General features: G+C 40.7%; 1 protein-coding gene across 8 annotated transcripts in view; it reads right to left on the reverse strand.

The window, feature by feature from the left end:
- The window catches only part of LOC131346077 (echinoderm microtubule-associated protein-like 4), a 93538-nt gene that overhangs the window by 10789 nt on the left and 65722 nt on the right, over positions 1-17027 (reverse strand). For 3 of the 8 annotated variants that reach the window (XM_058379469.1, XM_058379415.1, XM_058379462.1), the window contains exons 4-19: positions 16500-16697; positions 13269-13409; positions 13153-13178; positions 12759-12791; positions 11177-11300; positions 9046-9195; positions 7687-7756; positions 7324-7434; positions 5505-5600; positions 4994-5152; positions 4282-4417; positions 2804-2952; positions 2384-2509; positions 1226-1357; positions 294-361; positions 72-160 (exon numbers count right to left, since the gene is read on the reverse strand). In XM_058379469.1, the coding sequence (XP_058235452.1) occupies positions 72-160; positions 294-361; positions 1226-1357; positions 2384-2509; positions 2804-2952; positions 4282-4417; positions 4994-5152; positions 5505-5600; positions 7324-7434; positions 7687-7756; positions 9046-9195; positions 11177-11300; positions 12759-12791; positions 13153-13178; positions 13269-13409; positions 16500-16697 (1808 nt within the window). The remainder of the gene's footprint in view (positions 1-71; positions 161-293; positions 362-1225; positions 1358-2383; positions 2510-2803; positions 2953-4281; positions 4418-4993; positions 5153-5504; positions 5601-7323; positions 7435-7686; positions 7757-9045; positions 9196-11176; positions 11301-12758; positions 12792-13152; positions 13179-13268; positions 13410-16499; positions 16698-17027) is intronic. The other 5 variants (XM_058379422.1, XM_058379447.1, XM_058379431.1 and 2 more) reach the window with 5 other exon arrangements.

Below are 17027 nucleotides of genomic sequence, written 5' to 3' on the forward strand. Positions count from 1 at the left end.
ACATTCAAACAGTGAGATCATTCTGACAGAACGAGTGTGTATACAGTCTCACACATATTCCAGTCACTCACCCACAGTGTAGCGCATCACTGACAGCTGCTCATTGCCGTCTGTGTGGATGGCCACCAGGTCCCTAGTCTCAGCATCCAGAACATACCACCTGTAAACACACACACACACACACACACGTACATGCACACAGGGGCAATAAGTGGCTCATTGGAAACAGAAGACACACAAGCACAACATTTTGAAGAGCACATGCTGCAGATGAGAAGCAAATGCTGACTTACTTCCCTGAATGAGTGCCAATGGCAACCACAGCACCGCTAGGGTGGAAGTCTGCGCAGTGACCGTGCTCCTGCCAGAGATCATACAAATCACCATCATTACGTTTATCGTCTGTATCAAAGATGTCAAACTCAAGGTCAATGGGCTAAACACACACTTAAAAAAAAAAAGGAAAGCGTGAACTTCCAAAAACTAAATAATACTGAAATGGCCTGAGGTATTTTCCGTGAAGCCGCATCGCTCAGCACTGAAACACTGGTTAAAATCTGACATCTGTTGCTGTTGATGCAAGTCAGGTCCACGTCTAACAAAAAGGATTCAGTTGTGTCCTTAAATCTAAAAATGGATCCCGCAGTGCAGAGACCACAAATATGTAGAAAACAGAACTGGTTATGCAGCAGGAAAGCAAGGAAGATGGGAGACTCGGGACTGAATAAATCAGGAATGGGATGTTCAGCACGCACAGATGGGTGTGATGGTCAGATGTCCAGAAACCCTTCTCCTAACACTCCTAATATTGAGCTGAATAGTTACTGTTTGCGATTAATGTCTAAAAAGTCCTATTCTATATTTGTTTATTGATGTTAATTGGTAAAACAGATGGAAAAAAAATGAATAGCCTTGGATTATGAGCAAACAAACATGCTGGTGTGTCCCAGGTAGAATTTGAGCTTGACATCAGTGATCTGCATTATTATCACCAACTTCATCATCATGATTACAGTTGTACAGAGACAAAGAGAGAGAGAGAGAGAGAAAAAAAGAGAGAGTGTGAAAGGAAGAGAGAGAGAAAGAGAGAGAGAGAGAGAGAGAGAGACAGAGACAGAGACAGAGAGGGAGACAGAGAGAGAGAGAGAGAGAGAGAGAGAGAGAGAGAGAGACAGACAGACAGACAGACAGAGGTGGGGGTGCATTGTGTGTGTGTGTGTCTTACGTCCAGCAGTCTGGTCCATTCCAGTGAATGGTCCACTGAGTTCCACAGACACACCTGTCTGTCCTGCGCACAGGTGAGGAAAAGGTCTTTATACGGATGAGCAGCCAAACCCCACAGCTCATCTGTGTGACCCTAGAGGACGAGAAAGAAAAAGAGAGAAAGAAAGAGAGAGAGAGAGAGAGAGAGAGAGAGAGAGAGAGAGAAAGAGAGAAAGAGAGAGAGAGAAAGAGAGAAAGAGAGAGAGAGAAAGAGAGAGAAAGAGAGAGAAAGAGAGAGAAAGAGAGAGAGAGAGAGAGAGAGAGAGGGAAAGAGAGAAAGAGAGAGAGAGAAAGAGAGAAAGAGAGAGAGAGAAAGAGAGAGAAAGAGAGAAAGAGAGAGAGAGAGAGAGAGAGAGAGAGAGAGGGAAAGAAAGAGATGTGCAGATTAAGCTGACAAATCCACAACTGGTAATACCTTGCATGAGCTCGGTTGGTTAAATGGTAGTGTGTATTTTGTGTAAAATATTTATCAGTGTGCATTTCAAGCGAAACATCTAAAGCAGACTCCTTCCATATGAGGTACAGGGGCAGAACTGGCCAGCACTGAGAGAGTGTGTGGAATTCTTTCTCCAGTCTGTTTACACTAGTACAAAATAGCTGGCAAAAAAAAATAAAAAATTCTGCATTAAATCAGGGCCAGTGCACTGTGGAAAATCACAGACCGCATGCCGCTGAGGCGGATATGAGCTTCTGATTCATGTAAGTCTTTAGGGATTGCTTCTCAAAGCATCTACGCTTTTAGTCCCTACTGATGGAGCAGAACTCCACTGGATATCTGAGCCAGCTGTTTCCTCACAACATAAACAATGATCTCTTTAGGCTCCTAAACTGCATCAAGAGACTGCAGAGAGGAGATAAAAAAGGAGATTTCCAAATTTTAAAATGGAAACACTAGATTTTAAAATAAACTGAATATACTGAACAATATTAGATATATTTAAATAGGTTTTTGGGGGCATGAATGTCATTAAAATATCAATTCAAAGAATAAGAAGTGATGTAAAAGCAAATTTTTTTTTATAAATGTTTATGTTTTATGTAATTGAAAAAAAAAAGTAAAAACCTTTGAGAGGAAACAAAGCTGAAACGAAAAAAACAAAAAAACAACGCAATGCCTCACCTGCACCTCCACCTGAAAGCCGTCATTAAAAGTGCCCCTCAGGATGAAGTTGCGTGACGTGCCCACGAGGAACTGCTCTCCCTTCCCCTCTGCCACGGCTCGGATGGTTCCGTATTGATCTGGAACCTGAAAAGGCAGGGAGAACAAAATCAGCAAGGCTAACCACTTCTATTTTTTCAGTGCTTATTAAAGTTCAATGGGAACTAACAAATAACAGAAGCACGCTTGTTTATACAGAGCTTTTAAGCACGTGTTTGAGATTTTTTTCTTTCCTGAAAAGGCTGCGCATGTGGGTCTGTGTGAGAACATCGGGATGTGGTTATTAATCAGAGATCCCTCACTGAACGCTAACAATCTTCATGTGTGTGCCTCGAGTTAGAGTGGGTGCATGGTGTCGGTGGCTCTGCCTCGTAAGCTCACCTCGATGTCTCTCTCGGGGTTGAGGTTGTGGTCCCACAGGATGATCTTGTGGTCTTTACCTCCTCCAGTCAGTAGAGTGCCATTCCTCAGCTGACACAGTGTAAAAACACTGCCATCGTGGGCCTTGATCTGACGGCTGATCTGAAATGCTCCAGTGAGAGAAAGAGAGAGAGAGAGAAAGAAAGAAAGAAAGAAAGAAAGAAAGAGAGAGAAAGAGAAATAATCTTTAAACAACAGCAGCAATCGAGAGTGAGAGCAGTGTGTTATGCTCCGTTCACAGTGTTTTTATCTCTGCAAGTTTCCAGTCTCTGTACTATGAAGTGGTCATTAGGCATTCCTATTACTGGTTGCCATGGTAATAACGTTCAACAGTGGGTGGAGCAAATAGCAATCCACATGTTTTCTTGCCACTAAAATGAAACATTCTGGAGAGAGATATTTGGCGTTTGTGTATAAAATTCATCAGTGTATATTTACATGATATCATCTGACATGAAGGAGAAGCAGTGTGTGTTCATTGCCATGGATCACATGTGCTGTATTGTCTTTACTCGTATTGGTACAAAAGTCACTCCATATTCGCATAAAACTGGACGCACCCATGTTTAGTCATTAACGGTCACTGTCACTCATACCGAAGAAACTCAGTTGTCTCCAGTAGCGCTGTGAGTCAATGTATGTGTGAATGAGCCACATAAGAAGAAAGCGAGTGAGAAATGAGTTGGATAAAATGCAGGCTCATGTTCTGATCACAGTCATCAGTTTAAAATCAGGTTAAGAATGTACAGGAAATCTGATCTCGGCTTGGATGATGACTTCTGGGAATGAAGTACCACAAATTCCTTTAATGGGTATTGTGGTTTGTGTAGCCTGATATTAATTTAAGCTCTCAGTAGCCTGCATTAAAAATTTCCAACCCAAGTGTTTTATCACAGCTTGAACACTTAAGTACTAAAATGAAACCCTAAAATGTGCAAAATCTCTACAGAATAATGTTTTTAAAGAACATCTCTAAGCAAAACTGTTTTTTAGTTCAGGACTTCTAGTGGGATTTTTGTTGCCCCCCTTTTTTGTGCAAACTGTGCCTTCTGACTAATATTCAGCTCTGTGGAAACGTGTTCAGGAAGCACACACACACACACACACACACACACACACACACACACGTCCTGCAGGGGGCACTGTGTTCATGAACAGTACCTTCCACAACGCAGGGGGGCACATAAAGACATGACTAATGTTTAAATCCTGGCAGCAGGCCTCTCTGCAACACTGCTGATCCAGTTCTGCAGCATGCCATCAAAAACTATTAGCACATTACAGAAAGACAAGCAGAAGACCTGCAAACACTCTCACACCCAAACAGTCACACACACAAGTACATGTTCAGGCAACAGCTTTGGTGTGTGTGTGTGTGTGTGAAAAGTGGGAGATAGAGAGAGCATCTCAGAGAGACACAGACAGAGAAAATGCAATACCTTTAAGTCCTTTGCCTGGTGGTGGATCCGCTGTGCTGCGGGTCCAGATAAGCAGGACCCCTCCGGAGTCTCCGGTCAGAATGTCACCACTATCAAGGAAGGCCAGACACTGCACAAACTTGGGTTTTTCATATTTCTAAAAAAATTTTTTAAAAAAACACGCACACACTTATTGCAAGCTCTTCCACCTAGTCACATCAGGGCACAGGGTTAAAAACATCCAATTTTATGAAAAGGACAATAATTGTTTCAGACTTTTCGCAGCATTTATCAAAAAAGTAGCAATATTTTTACCCTAACTACTGCCTTTATTATTAGAGCATTATTTGACATGGGATTCATGATGGAGAAATATAAAAAGTATATTCTGAATGTAGAAAACAAAAGAAAAAAAAAATGATAGCCTGACAACGCATACAGGATTGTTTTCTAATTGCATTGCAACACCATGAATGCCAATCAACCTGAACCGTGGGCTGACTAGAGAGATTCCGGTCGTTAAACCCTGAGCGATTACTTCTCTGAGTCAAAAGAATCACGCACATGAGAATTGCAGAGCTGAGAATTGCGTGTACTTGCATTTGTATTGCACTTTGTGCCTCGTGTTAACACTGAATCATATGAAAATCCACACTTGTGCAATCTGATAATGACCGTTCCTTATTAGTGCATGAATCACTGCATAAGTATGAGTGTGCAGGTGGTTATCTACATTTGTGTGTGTGTGTGTCCTCACTCCAAAGATGCCCTGCTTGCGAGCCAGAGAGTTGCCGTTCCACGTCCAGAAAAAGATGTGTGATTTGCCACAGGTGACGATTGTGTTTGCGTCTGTTGGGTGGAACTCAACAGCCAAGACCACCTCGTTGGTTGTCTGAGAAAGAGGGAGAGGGGGAGAGAGAGAGAGAGAGAGAGAGAGAGAGAGAGAGGGGTGTTACATGTAGAAAGTGGATTACAGACATAACAGGGTGTGGGCAGTGGATAAGAGAAAGGAAAAGCCTAATTGCTGTGAATGAGCTGGTTAGGAAGGAGGCCACGCTGATGTCATACAGCGCAATGAGGAAGCTATGAGAGTGAAGTGGAAGAAAGAGGAAACAGCAGACAAAAGACTGGAACAACAAAACCGATAATCGGAAAAAAGTAGTTAGTGGGAGACGGGCAAGATGACAAGTAGTTCCAGGATGAATACTTAGTGTAAATGCAGCACTATTATTCCTCCATCATACCTTAATCTCAGCAATTTTGGACTTCTTCTGCCAGTCCCACACAGTCAGCATGTGCTCATTGGAGTCGTCCACCACGCCGAGGTGAATGCCTGAGTCCTGAACATACACAAAACACAGCTGTAAGCACACTACACGGGCACTGGTAGTCATGTTAGGTCACGACAATACTTTGATTAATGCTTTACAGGTCAAAAGGTTTAAAGTAAATACAAAAAATTTGGCTAAAATAATCAAGACAAATGAAATAATTAAAAAAAAAGGCAAAATTAATAATCAAAAACATTAATATTAATATAAATTATTAATAGGAACTATTATTATTATTATTAATATTATTATTATTTTTTAAGTATAACATAACCATTGTTTCTACCCATTAGCTTTATTTTATTATTTTGCTTTTTTTTTTCCTTTTTTTTTGGGGTAAATGTACGTGGTTTGTGACGTTACGTCAGGATTTCTGGCAGGCAGTAAACAAATCCCAAAGTGACACGTCTGTTCAGGTATTAAGCGCTTCACAACGATGAGGCGGAGAAAGCTCAAATTTCGTATACTGATAGACTCTGAATGCACCTTTTGATGACCTCATTGCTATTTCAATATGAAAGTTGTAGTCAGACTGTAGACGCCGGCGTTTACATCACTATCTGGACCTGAACAAACAGACTACAGACTGACACGTCACACCTTTTACACTTTAATGTTGTGGAACATTCATGAAACAAGTGAGTTCCTGTTATCACGAAAACTAGAAACAGCTGTTCCCTCACCAGTCTCTTGTTTTTCGCCCTCAAAGGGACTTTTCACATTTAATATAGTTAACCCTGGGTCATTACAGTCCCTGAGTAAAGGAATCCTGTTTCAGGTTTTGAACTGTTTCTACTTTAAAATGAATCATACTCATTCATAATCTGACGTTTCACACTGTGTATTCCTAAATCCTGAGTTAACGTGCTTATTTGTTTATTTGCATCATCGGCAAACACTATTGGATAAATACAGAATACAATACACATTGCTTTAAAAATCGGTTTGTCTCGTGCATCGTTGAGAGAGAAAAAAACAAAACAGGTCTGCTGTTCTGCATGCATTGTTATTTTTGACAGCTAGCTAATATTTTTTGTTCTTTAGAAGTCTGTCATGTAGTTGACCAAACATTTACTGACCTCTTACTTCACTATGCTGTATGTATTTCCCCCTGCTACAGTGTGCACTTCCGGGATGTTCAGTGCTTTGCCGCCTGACACTATCGAGCCGTTTTTGTTAAGTGTCGCGCTACATCCTGGTTTCATGTGATATAAGGCACACGCTGTTCTGTGTTCAGGGTGTCTGTTGCTAAGCATTTAGCTGTAACATTCTACCACCACATTGTTTCACGCTGTACGTTTGCACCACAATGTGTGGTTTACCCTGTAAAAGATTCAGATAAGGGTTTCATAACCTGGGTTAAAAAGCGATGATAACCCTGCTTCCAAATTACAAGTGTGAAATATTCCTCTACCTGGAGTAAAGAGTAGTGTGAAAAACCGTGAGCCTGAGCTGTGCTGTAATGGACGATGATCGAACACCTTTTGATCAGATTCAAGGATTCAGAAGTCAGGGATGGCTTCAAAAAAAGAACACTAATATCTGGCTGATTAGACTGTCTATGTGGTATTCTACACCTCTACATGCCACCAGCTCAGCCTGCCCTGTCAGCTTGGTTCACACACACACACACACACACACACAGTCTCACGTAACCGAGAACCAGGATCACCACATCTTACAGTTAAAGGTTAAGAATAAATGAAAAATGTAACCATAACTAAAGACTCACTGCTTTAGAAAAAGCAAGGGATCCCACTCCTCTTTCAAACGTGCCCAAGCCAACGATCTGCAGGGTTTGTAGAGTGACAGAGTCCCAAACCCTCACATGAGGCTGCAGAGGCTGAAAGAGAGCCAGACAGGGAAAGAGTTCAGGATTTTATTTTCATTGGGCAGAATTTAAGAATAAGTAGAAAAGTTATGTGCAGTAATGGAGGCGCTCTCTGCTCCTGTAAGTGTAAACCCTTCTATCTTACATTTGTAAGCCAGAACACAAAGTGCTACAAAGTCACACCTACAGTGTAACAAAAGACTCCTGCATGGCATGTTACACACAGAAACGTGAGAAGAAGAAGAAGAACACAGTGTGCTTTACCCTGCCGTCCTTGTCCACTCCTGCGATCTGCCCTGTGGCGATGCGGATCTTATCCGGGTGAACAGCAAGACTGGCCAAGACACAGAGCACAGAACTTACAACTACAATAAAAAGCACACTGAAATAAAAATATCTTTCATAATCAAATGCCATGAAATGAACAGAGGTGTAATCAGAACACAGAGGAGCTGAACAGAAGGCATTTATGCTGGTTGTGTTGAGTAGCTTTTGTGAGTCGGTGTGATTTTGAGGTTTATTTAGTACCTAATCATCATTTGCTGCATAATTAACAGCCTGAAATCACTAAACAAAAGACTCTCTTCTGCATGTAGCTGTGACCGCAGCTTCCACAGCAACCTATCTGATTAACATTAACACTATTTTTTTTTTTTTCCAAAAGTACAAAAATGAACTCACCATCTTAAACGAATCATCTGTAACAAACGATTCACATTTCTAAATCTTAAATATCAGATGAAATAGGCTCTTATTTTACTTAAGTGGAATAATTTCAGAAAGGCACTGTGGAGGAGGGGGACGTGCCCGGTTATGTGAATAGAGGGCGGAGCCGGGAATAGTCAGTGGTAATGATGGATGCTTGTGCGGGATTAGTCTAATGTGTGTTTTTGTGTTTCGGTGAGCATGATGGGATATGTGTGTGTGTGTGTTGGGGGGGGGGGTGAGATTGGGGGTTCGTGCATGTGTATGATTTTTTTTACCAGAGGCTAAAAAATGGAATTTGCCCCTGTTTTGTTGTGCCCATGTTCAGCATTGCATATCTTTGTCATGTCACACTCCACAGTGATGGCTAATGTCTTACATCTTAAAGATTCTTACCTCTTTAAAGGTTTTTGCATCTAGATGACTAAGGGAAATACTTTAAGTTCAAAGAAATCCCCAAAACAGTTAGTTTTTTCCCCCACACGTAAATGTTTATATTATCCAAGTAAATGGTGATATCAATCCCAGTTCTGCTCTCTTTTTATTCAAAAAGAAGTAAAAACATGTCACACTGAAAGCCAACAATGCCCTGACTCATTTTATATCATCTGAAGTCGCTTTCACGCCAGTGTGCTGGTAAAAAGGGGGAGAATATCTGTCTGCACAGCAGCTATTTCCTGGACTTTCACAGCATCACAAGTTGCTTAACACGGCAGACATTTACATCTCGTTTCCATTTTCGGCTGCTTATCTTTCACCAAAACGTTTCAACCAGAAATTATAGGCAGCAAACATCCGGGAGCATATGCTATACATATATATAATCTGGTGACTTGTGACTTATGTTCCACTCCATTTAGTTGATTGTATCTGTGTGTGTGTGTGTGTGTGTGAGAATTGGAGTAAACTGAATCTCACCATTTCACACAGTCAGTGTGCCCTAAGTAGTGACGCTGTGTCCGCTCTTCATAGTTGAACAGCACCACCACTGAGGCGATGAAGTAGACGATCTCCCCTGTGGGCAACAGATAAACATTTGCCCTGCAGTCTCGGCCTCTGTAGCCATATCTGCCGTAATGGGTCAAGGGAAAAAAAACCCAAAACAATAAAAACACAAAAAGACAATGGTTCATGTAAGTTGGTGCATCTTTTAACTGTCGCTTTTCTTGGAAAACCTGATCAGCAGGTCGTACTGCAAAGTAACCCAAACATAAATAATCATTATTATTAGTCATGTGTGTGACATTCTGGGTAAACCAGTCAGATGTCACTGTTTTAAATGTTTTTCCCAAAGTAGTAAGTTCATGATAACATGCACCACTTAATCTACTGTCAAAAAAAACATCACAGTTTAGCAATGAAGTACAGTACAGGTTTACAATGTGTAATTACTTTGTGTAATTACTTTCACCTCATATCACGAGTCTCATCACTGAGGTTAATGTCTCTTGTAAATGTCACTCCTCACTTGACTCGTCTCTGTTCATGCCAACGCTGACGCTCAGATCGCAACCATCATCCAGCTGAAATATTCTGATGGCTAGATTTGATCAATTTCTTTTCGTTGGAGCATTTAATCATTGTAAAACTTTCTCCAGCGTCATCAGTACAGTGTCTGGTTTGATGACGATGTGACGGCACAAGACATTTTAACAGCCGGTATACGATTACATGCTGAAACACTCTTTCGCAACAGCACGTAGCGCTCCAACACCTTGATCAAGGCGTGATATTTTTAGACATCACTGCCTCAAGACATCTTTAGACAGAATTAGAGTTATTTCTGTTTGCCGGAATTCAAGTCAGTGATATCTATCAGGTTTTTCCATTCCACTACATATATGTACAGATTTTTACTATAGCAATGTGTTCATTACTGGTTTGAAATTGTTTATAAATCTTTTTATAAGATTAACCTTCGTCTGCTACAATTAAATAACCTGTCGGCACAGCTCCATCATGTCATACAGTTCCATCATTCAGATCATAAATATCATGAGCAACAGGATATTTGAGACGTGTCTTCATATATATGTTATACGCTATGTGCAAACTCCACGATAATTAGATTTAAATTAAAATCATTTAACACAGATTTTCTGGCTGATTATGGCCAAGCCCTGTTCTATTCATGTGCATCAAACCTGCATACAGCTATCATAGAAAGTAATTACATATGTATATAAAGAATCCCGTGCTTGCAATATCGGCAAAAGTTCTAAAAGCAAATGTTCGAAAACCATGCAGCAAAATCGAGCGTTTTTGTCTGTAAGAATCACAATATAGACCCTCAATGTAACTCATAGGATATAGAAATCCTATAGAGACCCTGATAGGGAGGATTAAACTAAACAGCACACAGTGATACATCAGTATCAGTTTAATATTTTTTCATATAATATAACATAATATAATATAACATAATATAACATAATATAACATAATATAATATAATATAATATAATATAATATAATATAATATAATATAATATAATATAATATAATATAATATAATATAATATAATATAATATAATATAATATATGATATTTTTGCCATATCGCCTCATGCAGTAGAAATCTCAAAATATCTGCAGATAAAGTATTGTTAGAGCTCTCTACCCTTGTATGTAGTTACCATAATTAGCATACTTTTACCATTGTTGCCCTTTGTTGTATTGTGTCCCTGTGTTGTGTATTTTTGTTGTGTTACTGTACAGCACACATCTTTTGTAAATGAGATGTATAGGACCTTGCACCTTTTTTTGGTTACACCTAAAATGTTTGCATTGTGTTATACTCATTGTGTTAGTATGTTTAGCATGGTTTCCATTTCTGGAGCTTTTAAACCCTTCAAAAAGCTGTAAGTAATTCTGTTTTTAATTTTAAAATATCCACTAAGTCCAAGGGCAACCTTTGTAGGCTGCACACATACATGTCAATGCATTCTGTTATGGTTCTTATTAAAGAAACAGGAAGACGTGTGACGTCTGTCCAGGTCTCAATAGAGACACAGCAGAGCGGCAGTGCAGAACGTTCTGGAAAGGATACACCCACTCCAGTTTAAGTCTCTCCGAGGGCAGCTCAGTTCGCACGTCATCGTAGTTCTCGATGTCAGACGGGATGAACATGGTGATTGGTCGTCCTCGCATGAACATCTTGATGTAGTCGCCCTCTGTGGAAAGGTCACAAAAGCGAGAGGTTTCAATCGGTTTCTTACACAGGTGAGGAAATTAGCCTTGATTTAGCGGTGCACTTTTACAGTCTAGTACAAAAAAAATGAAACCTGAAAGAAAAAGCTTTTAAATGCTTTCACTTTTTCCTGACTCGTAAATAGATAACTGTTTAAATAATCACCGAGGAAGTTCGCTCGGTTCACATGCCCTTAATTCATTTGAAAAATCCAAGCAAATCAAAAGAACAATTTAGTGTCGTGCAGAAGGCCAAAAAAAGCAGCGCATTAGATGCCCAAACTAGGCTGGGATTAAAGAGAAGGAAGGCAGAAGCATGAGGAGAGACAGATGAAATGACAGAGTGGAGAGGAGGAGTGAGTCTGTGAGAGTTTGGGGGTGTTTTGTGGTATTCCTGCTTCACTTCTCCCATCGAGCTCTGTTCGGTTTGCTTCTTCTTGGGCTGAAATTAAGCAGTATAAAAAATAATAGCCCCTTAAATGTAAAATAAACCTCTTTTAAAAGTCACCAAACGTCTCTGACACGCCAAACTGATGTCTTGTGCTTAAAGGTATTTACAAGCATACCAGTGCGATGATGCATCCAAGTGATTTAGCAGGAACATCCCAGAAAGAAATTCCCTGTCTTTTAATGCCATTGTCTCATGATAATGCTATGACGAGTTCCTTGACTAATCAGATTTCAATGGCTAATTAATCAAAGTGCTTTTTTTCAGTCCCTCCAAGATTCACTGATTTTATAGAAACAAATACTAGGATATTTTCTGGAGTTTGCGATTTTTCAGCACGACGCAGATTTTCAGCAGATTTGGGCCGAGACGTGTCGTGTGACATCATCGCGACACACATTTAGCCGAAGCCCTTTTCGATTCGTGCGTCTTGGTAAAACTGGTAGGAGTGTTGAAAGAAAAATCCTGGGTTTGCAATTTCACTAATTTTCTGTGCAGTTTTCTGAGAAAAAAAAAAAAAAAAAACAACACAAAAATCTCTGCAGCTCGAATAAAACCACTGCAATCAAGCATCAACAATAACTTTAAAAAAATCTGTGAAACCCTAGAGGGACTGATTATTAGAGCAGATGAACTTCGAATTTTTCAACAGACTGGATGGAAAACATACAGATACATGTGAATCATTAAAGAAAGATGGAGAATCTGAGAAATACGTCTTGGTGAAAAAGAGAGAGAGAGACAGATCAAAGAGGTTTGATCTTTCACCTAGATCAACATGTTATTAGAGACGGCAATTAAGCGTTTAATCATAATTTCAGTTTGAATGTTATATATATAGCCATGCCAACAAAGCAGACTTAATTAAGACGGAATGTAAGTGACAGGTGTGTGTGAGCCCAGCCAAAAGCGAGAGACGGTGAGAATAGGCTCGTTTGTTTTGTTTTTTTATTAGACGGCTGCTTCTTTTTTCTTGCAGGAGGGGAACGCTTACCTTGACTGTTTTTCTCACGGGTCGACATTTTGGCTGGTTATGAGACAGAAATAAAAGTTCTCAAAACAAACACGGGACGTTACACACCAGGAAGAGAACAGCTATAATGATCTGACAAACAAAACTGACGGCACTCGTTATAAGACAAGTGGAGGAGGGTGTGGTGCTAAAAAAAAGAGTGAGAAAGAGAGAGAGAGAGAGAGAGAGAGAGAGAGAGAAAGGGGGAGAGAGAGAGAGAGAGAGAGAGAGAGAAAGGGGAGAGAGGGAAAGGGAAAGGGAGGGGGAGGGAGAGGGAGGGAAGGAGAGGGAGGGAGGGAGAGAAAGAGAGAGAGAGAGAGAGAGAGACAGAGAGAGAGAGAGAGAGACAGAGAGAGAGAGAGAGAGAGCGCTTTACCTTGGCTGATAACTGGATCTCTGTGTCTGGGAATGGGCGAGAGAAGAATGTTAAATGGGATTCTTTATGGTTGTAATCATTGCTTTAAGGAGATGTTACTAACACAGATTACTAACTTCTCTGAATTCTTCACAACTTTGGCCAGCAGTTTGGAAGTGGAGGCGGCTTTGACCAGCTTGTTCCTGTTCTCCTCACCGCTGTCCCATGTGGTGCTCTGAGAGCGCTCCATTCCTCCACCACGCTTTGCACTGTGGCCCCTGGCGATGAAGCAGAGAGCACAACACACACTCTAGTCTCCATTTGTGCAATTAAATAAATAAATAAGAGAAGGAGGAGGAGAGGGAGAAATGCTTCTGCATCATCATAACGCAGGCAAAGAGCATTTGTTAGGATTTAGTGGAAAGGCGTGCAAAGATCAGAGGATTGCTCTCTATAGATTTGTATAAAAATTGGTTGTGAGATTCGGTTCAGTTTACAGCAGATACAAAGCCACCCTCCGTATGCGCATGCCTTTCCTAGTCTTTGGTCGATCTCAAACCTGAAATAACGCCTTCGTGATGAAGGACGCAGTGAGAGTTATGCGGCTCTGTGGAAAAAAGAGTTTGTGCATGCGGTAGGCCAGGCGTAAAGAGTAAGCACATCCCACTCAATAGTTAGTCAGTCCCTCCAGAGTGTTTTGTTATTGCTGTGGTCAAAAATTTTTTGATTTTGCAGCGGCTTTGTTCAAAATTTGTGACGCAAATTGTGGCATGTTTGCTTTTTTGTTTTTCAAGGAAAACTACTCGACTCGGATTCATCTTTTACCAGTGAAGACACATATGTGATTACTTTCTGTTCTGTAACAGCTGTACTCATGACTGACACACGTGAATCGGCTGAACGCTGAACGAATATCTGCAAATTATTGAAAGCTCCTCGCTGCGTTTGTTCCGATTTTGCGTTCATTCCTGCGATCGCAAAATCATGACATCCTGGAGGGACTGGTTAGTGTACACACAGGTTATCTAAGACGAGAACTCCAACCCCAGTCGTATGGCATAAAAGACAAAATGTCAAAGGCATATAGTCAGTCGAGAAGACAGAGAAAGCACAAATGAGTAGAGTGAAGTCTTTATACAGGGAGGAAAAATGGGACCGAGCTAAAAACAGGAAGAAAAGAGTAAGGAGAAGAGCAATCCTCATGCGCAGCCGTGCTTAAGGAGAAAAATATTAATATTGTCCTGAGCTCTGGATCACTCCAAATACCTCCATTCAGCACTACGGACTCAAAGTCTGTCATCAGTATTTTATTCAGTATTTTATTTATTAATTACTCCTACATTGTCGATGTGGCTTATATTTTTTAGGTGCTTTATTTCATTTAGTATTTTGGAATAGAAAAATGTTCAATTGTAAATAATGCAGTGCATATTTCTATATATATTTTCAACTTTATTTGTATAGCGTTTTAACAATGGTCTCGAAGCAGCTTTACAGAACATAAGAAATACAGAAAGATTAATATTATCATTTAGCAAAATTATTATAGTTTAATGAAATATTTTAGTGTATTATCCTTTATGAAGCTTTAAAAGCTTTCTATAAATGAAACACAACACACATCATCTGCAACAAGAGGTATGTTATACACCTGACTGAACGTTTCAGCAGAAGTGTTTCCTGATCATTTGCATGGAAAGTAAATACAGTCTGTTTCGGTGACACAAACTGACAAAATGACAAAAAATTTCTGCATGATCTCCTTTACAGTCACACAAGAGCCAGTCGTATGCTCTTTATAGGTTTGCAACCTCGTGTTAAAATATGTGTAAAAATCCCAGTAATGCTTTATTATAAGAAATTAAATTTCACTCTTTCACTCTCTGTAATTATTGTGTACTCTGGGGCTTCAATTAGAACTAGTAGAGCAGGAGTTTGCATGTAAACATGCCTGTGATTGGAGGTATTTAGGAGTCATGCGTGATCCACTGCTTGCACACAACACACACAAGACACACACACACACACACACAATCCATTACTGGCAAGGAATATCAAACAAACAGTTCCCTCCCTGTTAACCTTGAGCAAGAACGGAGCAGAAAAGGGATTTTGCTTCAGGGTTCAGCAGATCGGACATGCCTCCCAGTCTAAGCGTGACTGCTGTAAGAGTGACGACTTGAATTCCACTTCAGCGAGACTCGATAAGAGTGCGACGACAGAAAGGCAGCTGCATCTTTACGACAAGCTGCTTCTCATGCACGAGCAGAATCGAAACGAACGCCTGTTTGACAATACCTGAGGTTAAATAATAAAAGTTACGGCACTGAGCACTATGTGGTCCTGCGGCGGTTCCATAAAACCGCTCAGCCGTGTAGTAGTTATGTACTTGCATTAATGCGAGTGGAACACTCATAATCCGTATCTGCACAATAAAACAATTGTTTGCAGATGCCTGGTCTGGCTAATTCTCCTGGCCTTGGCCCAGGCCTTGACTAATAATTTATTACCTGTGCAGTCCAAACTCTACGGATCAGACCATGAAACTTTAATTTTAAGGAAGGGGCTAATTGTTTTGTCATGGCTTAGGCTAACTGGATTAGACAGGCTGCATGGCTAGTATGAAGATCTCTGCCTGGGAGCTTATTAAATACATGCTGAGTACAAAGCCTGCGGTGTCAGAGCCCCACTTGAGCTAATGCATAAGCCTGATTGCCGTTTACACATAGAGACACGATCCAAGCTCACAAATGTCAAATGAGAGCTAACGCTTGGTTACAGATCTGGATATCGCGCACCGATCCGGAGTACTGTTTCTGCTTCGAGATCAGATGTCTAATTAGTCCGGGGTGGAAGTCAATCCCACTGATTCCAGGCCTGCTGCATGCGCTCTTGCACGTTTTCCTTCAGATCCTATAAGCAATTATACGCTCGTCAAAGTTTGTATAGATTGGACAGCTGCAACGATCAGAAAGGAGTACAGGGAAAAACGCATGACGTAGCCTGTTCCCTGAGCATGCTTTGTGTAATGGTTGACTTGACATTACTTGTATTTCGTGCACCGTTCTCAAATTCCAGTTGATCCGTTATTTTATATGTTTCGTATCTTCATTAGTAAACATATGAAACTTGTGAAAGCCAGAGAATTAACTGTAATCCCTGACAAATTATGACTTTCTGTATCTTTGTTTAAGGCTTTTGTGTAAATCTGGACTACAAGCAAAGGAATCCATTGTTAGAAAGCAACAGATTGATTATGGGAAGCATGTCAATCCTGTCCCTTAGCCAGAGGTAAAGTGCAGAGTGAGAATGTTGCCAGAGGTTTTGCAGTACGCTGTAAAATTGCTGCAATGGATGCTGGGAGGAACCTTTTGGCTGGGGAGGACCCCTTGCTCTCATGAGTGGCCTTCTGGGGCTGCAGGGGATGAGGGGAAGGGGGTTGGCTGGAAGGGGACGGTGCCTGTGGTGTGCTGGGTGTTGAAGGGGGTTTATCGTTAGCTTGTGGCGGCTCTTCCTTCTCCTTGATCTCCTCTAGCGGAGGCTTGTCTTTTTTCTTCTCGGCACCGCTGCAAAACAGGCCAATCGGGTACAGAGCAGGTCATGTGACAGAATAAAGGGACAGGATAGAGGTTATAAGGGTAAAAAAAAAACGTTTTAAAAAATAATAAATTAGTGGAGAATAAGAAAAAAAAAACAAAGTACACTCAATTACTTCCTTCCTCTTTAGTATACATCAACAACTCCTGTGTAAACTGCAGCATGGACAAAATTAGTGACACGAATGAGGAAGCTCCCAGAAAATAGAACTTCCAGGTCAGATATCTTACAGAATAGCTGGCAGATTTACAACAGTGGCAAATATCTACAAACCACGAAGAGATTTTCAGTGAAACATT

The sequence above is a fragment of the Hemibagrus wyckioides genome, linkage group LG03, assembly GCF_019097595.1.
Source record: "Hemibagrus wyckioides isolate EC202008001 linkage group LG03, SWU_Hwy_1.0, whole genome shotgun sequence".
Classification (NCBI taxonomy): Eukaryota; Metazoa; Chordata; class Actinopteri; order Siluriformes; family Bagridae; genus Hemibagrus; species Hemibagrus wyckioides.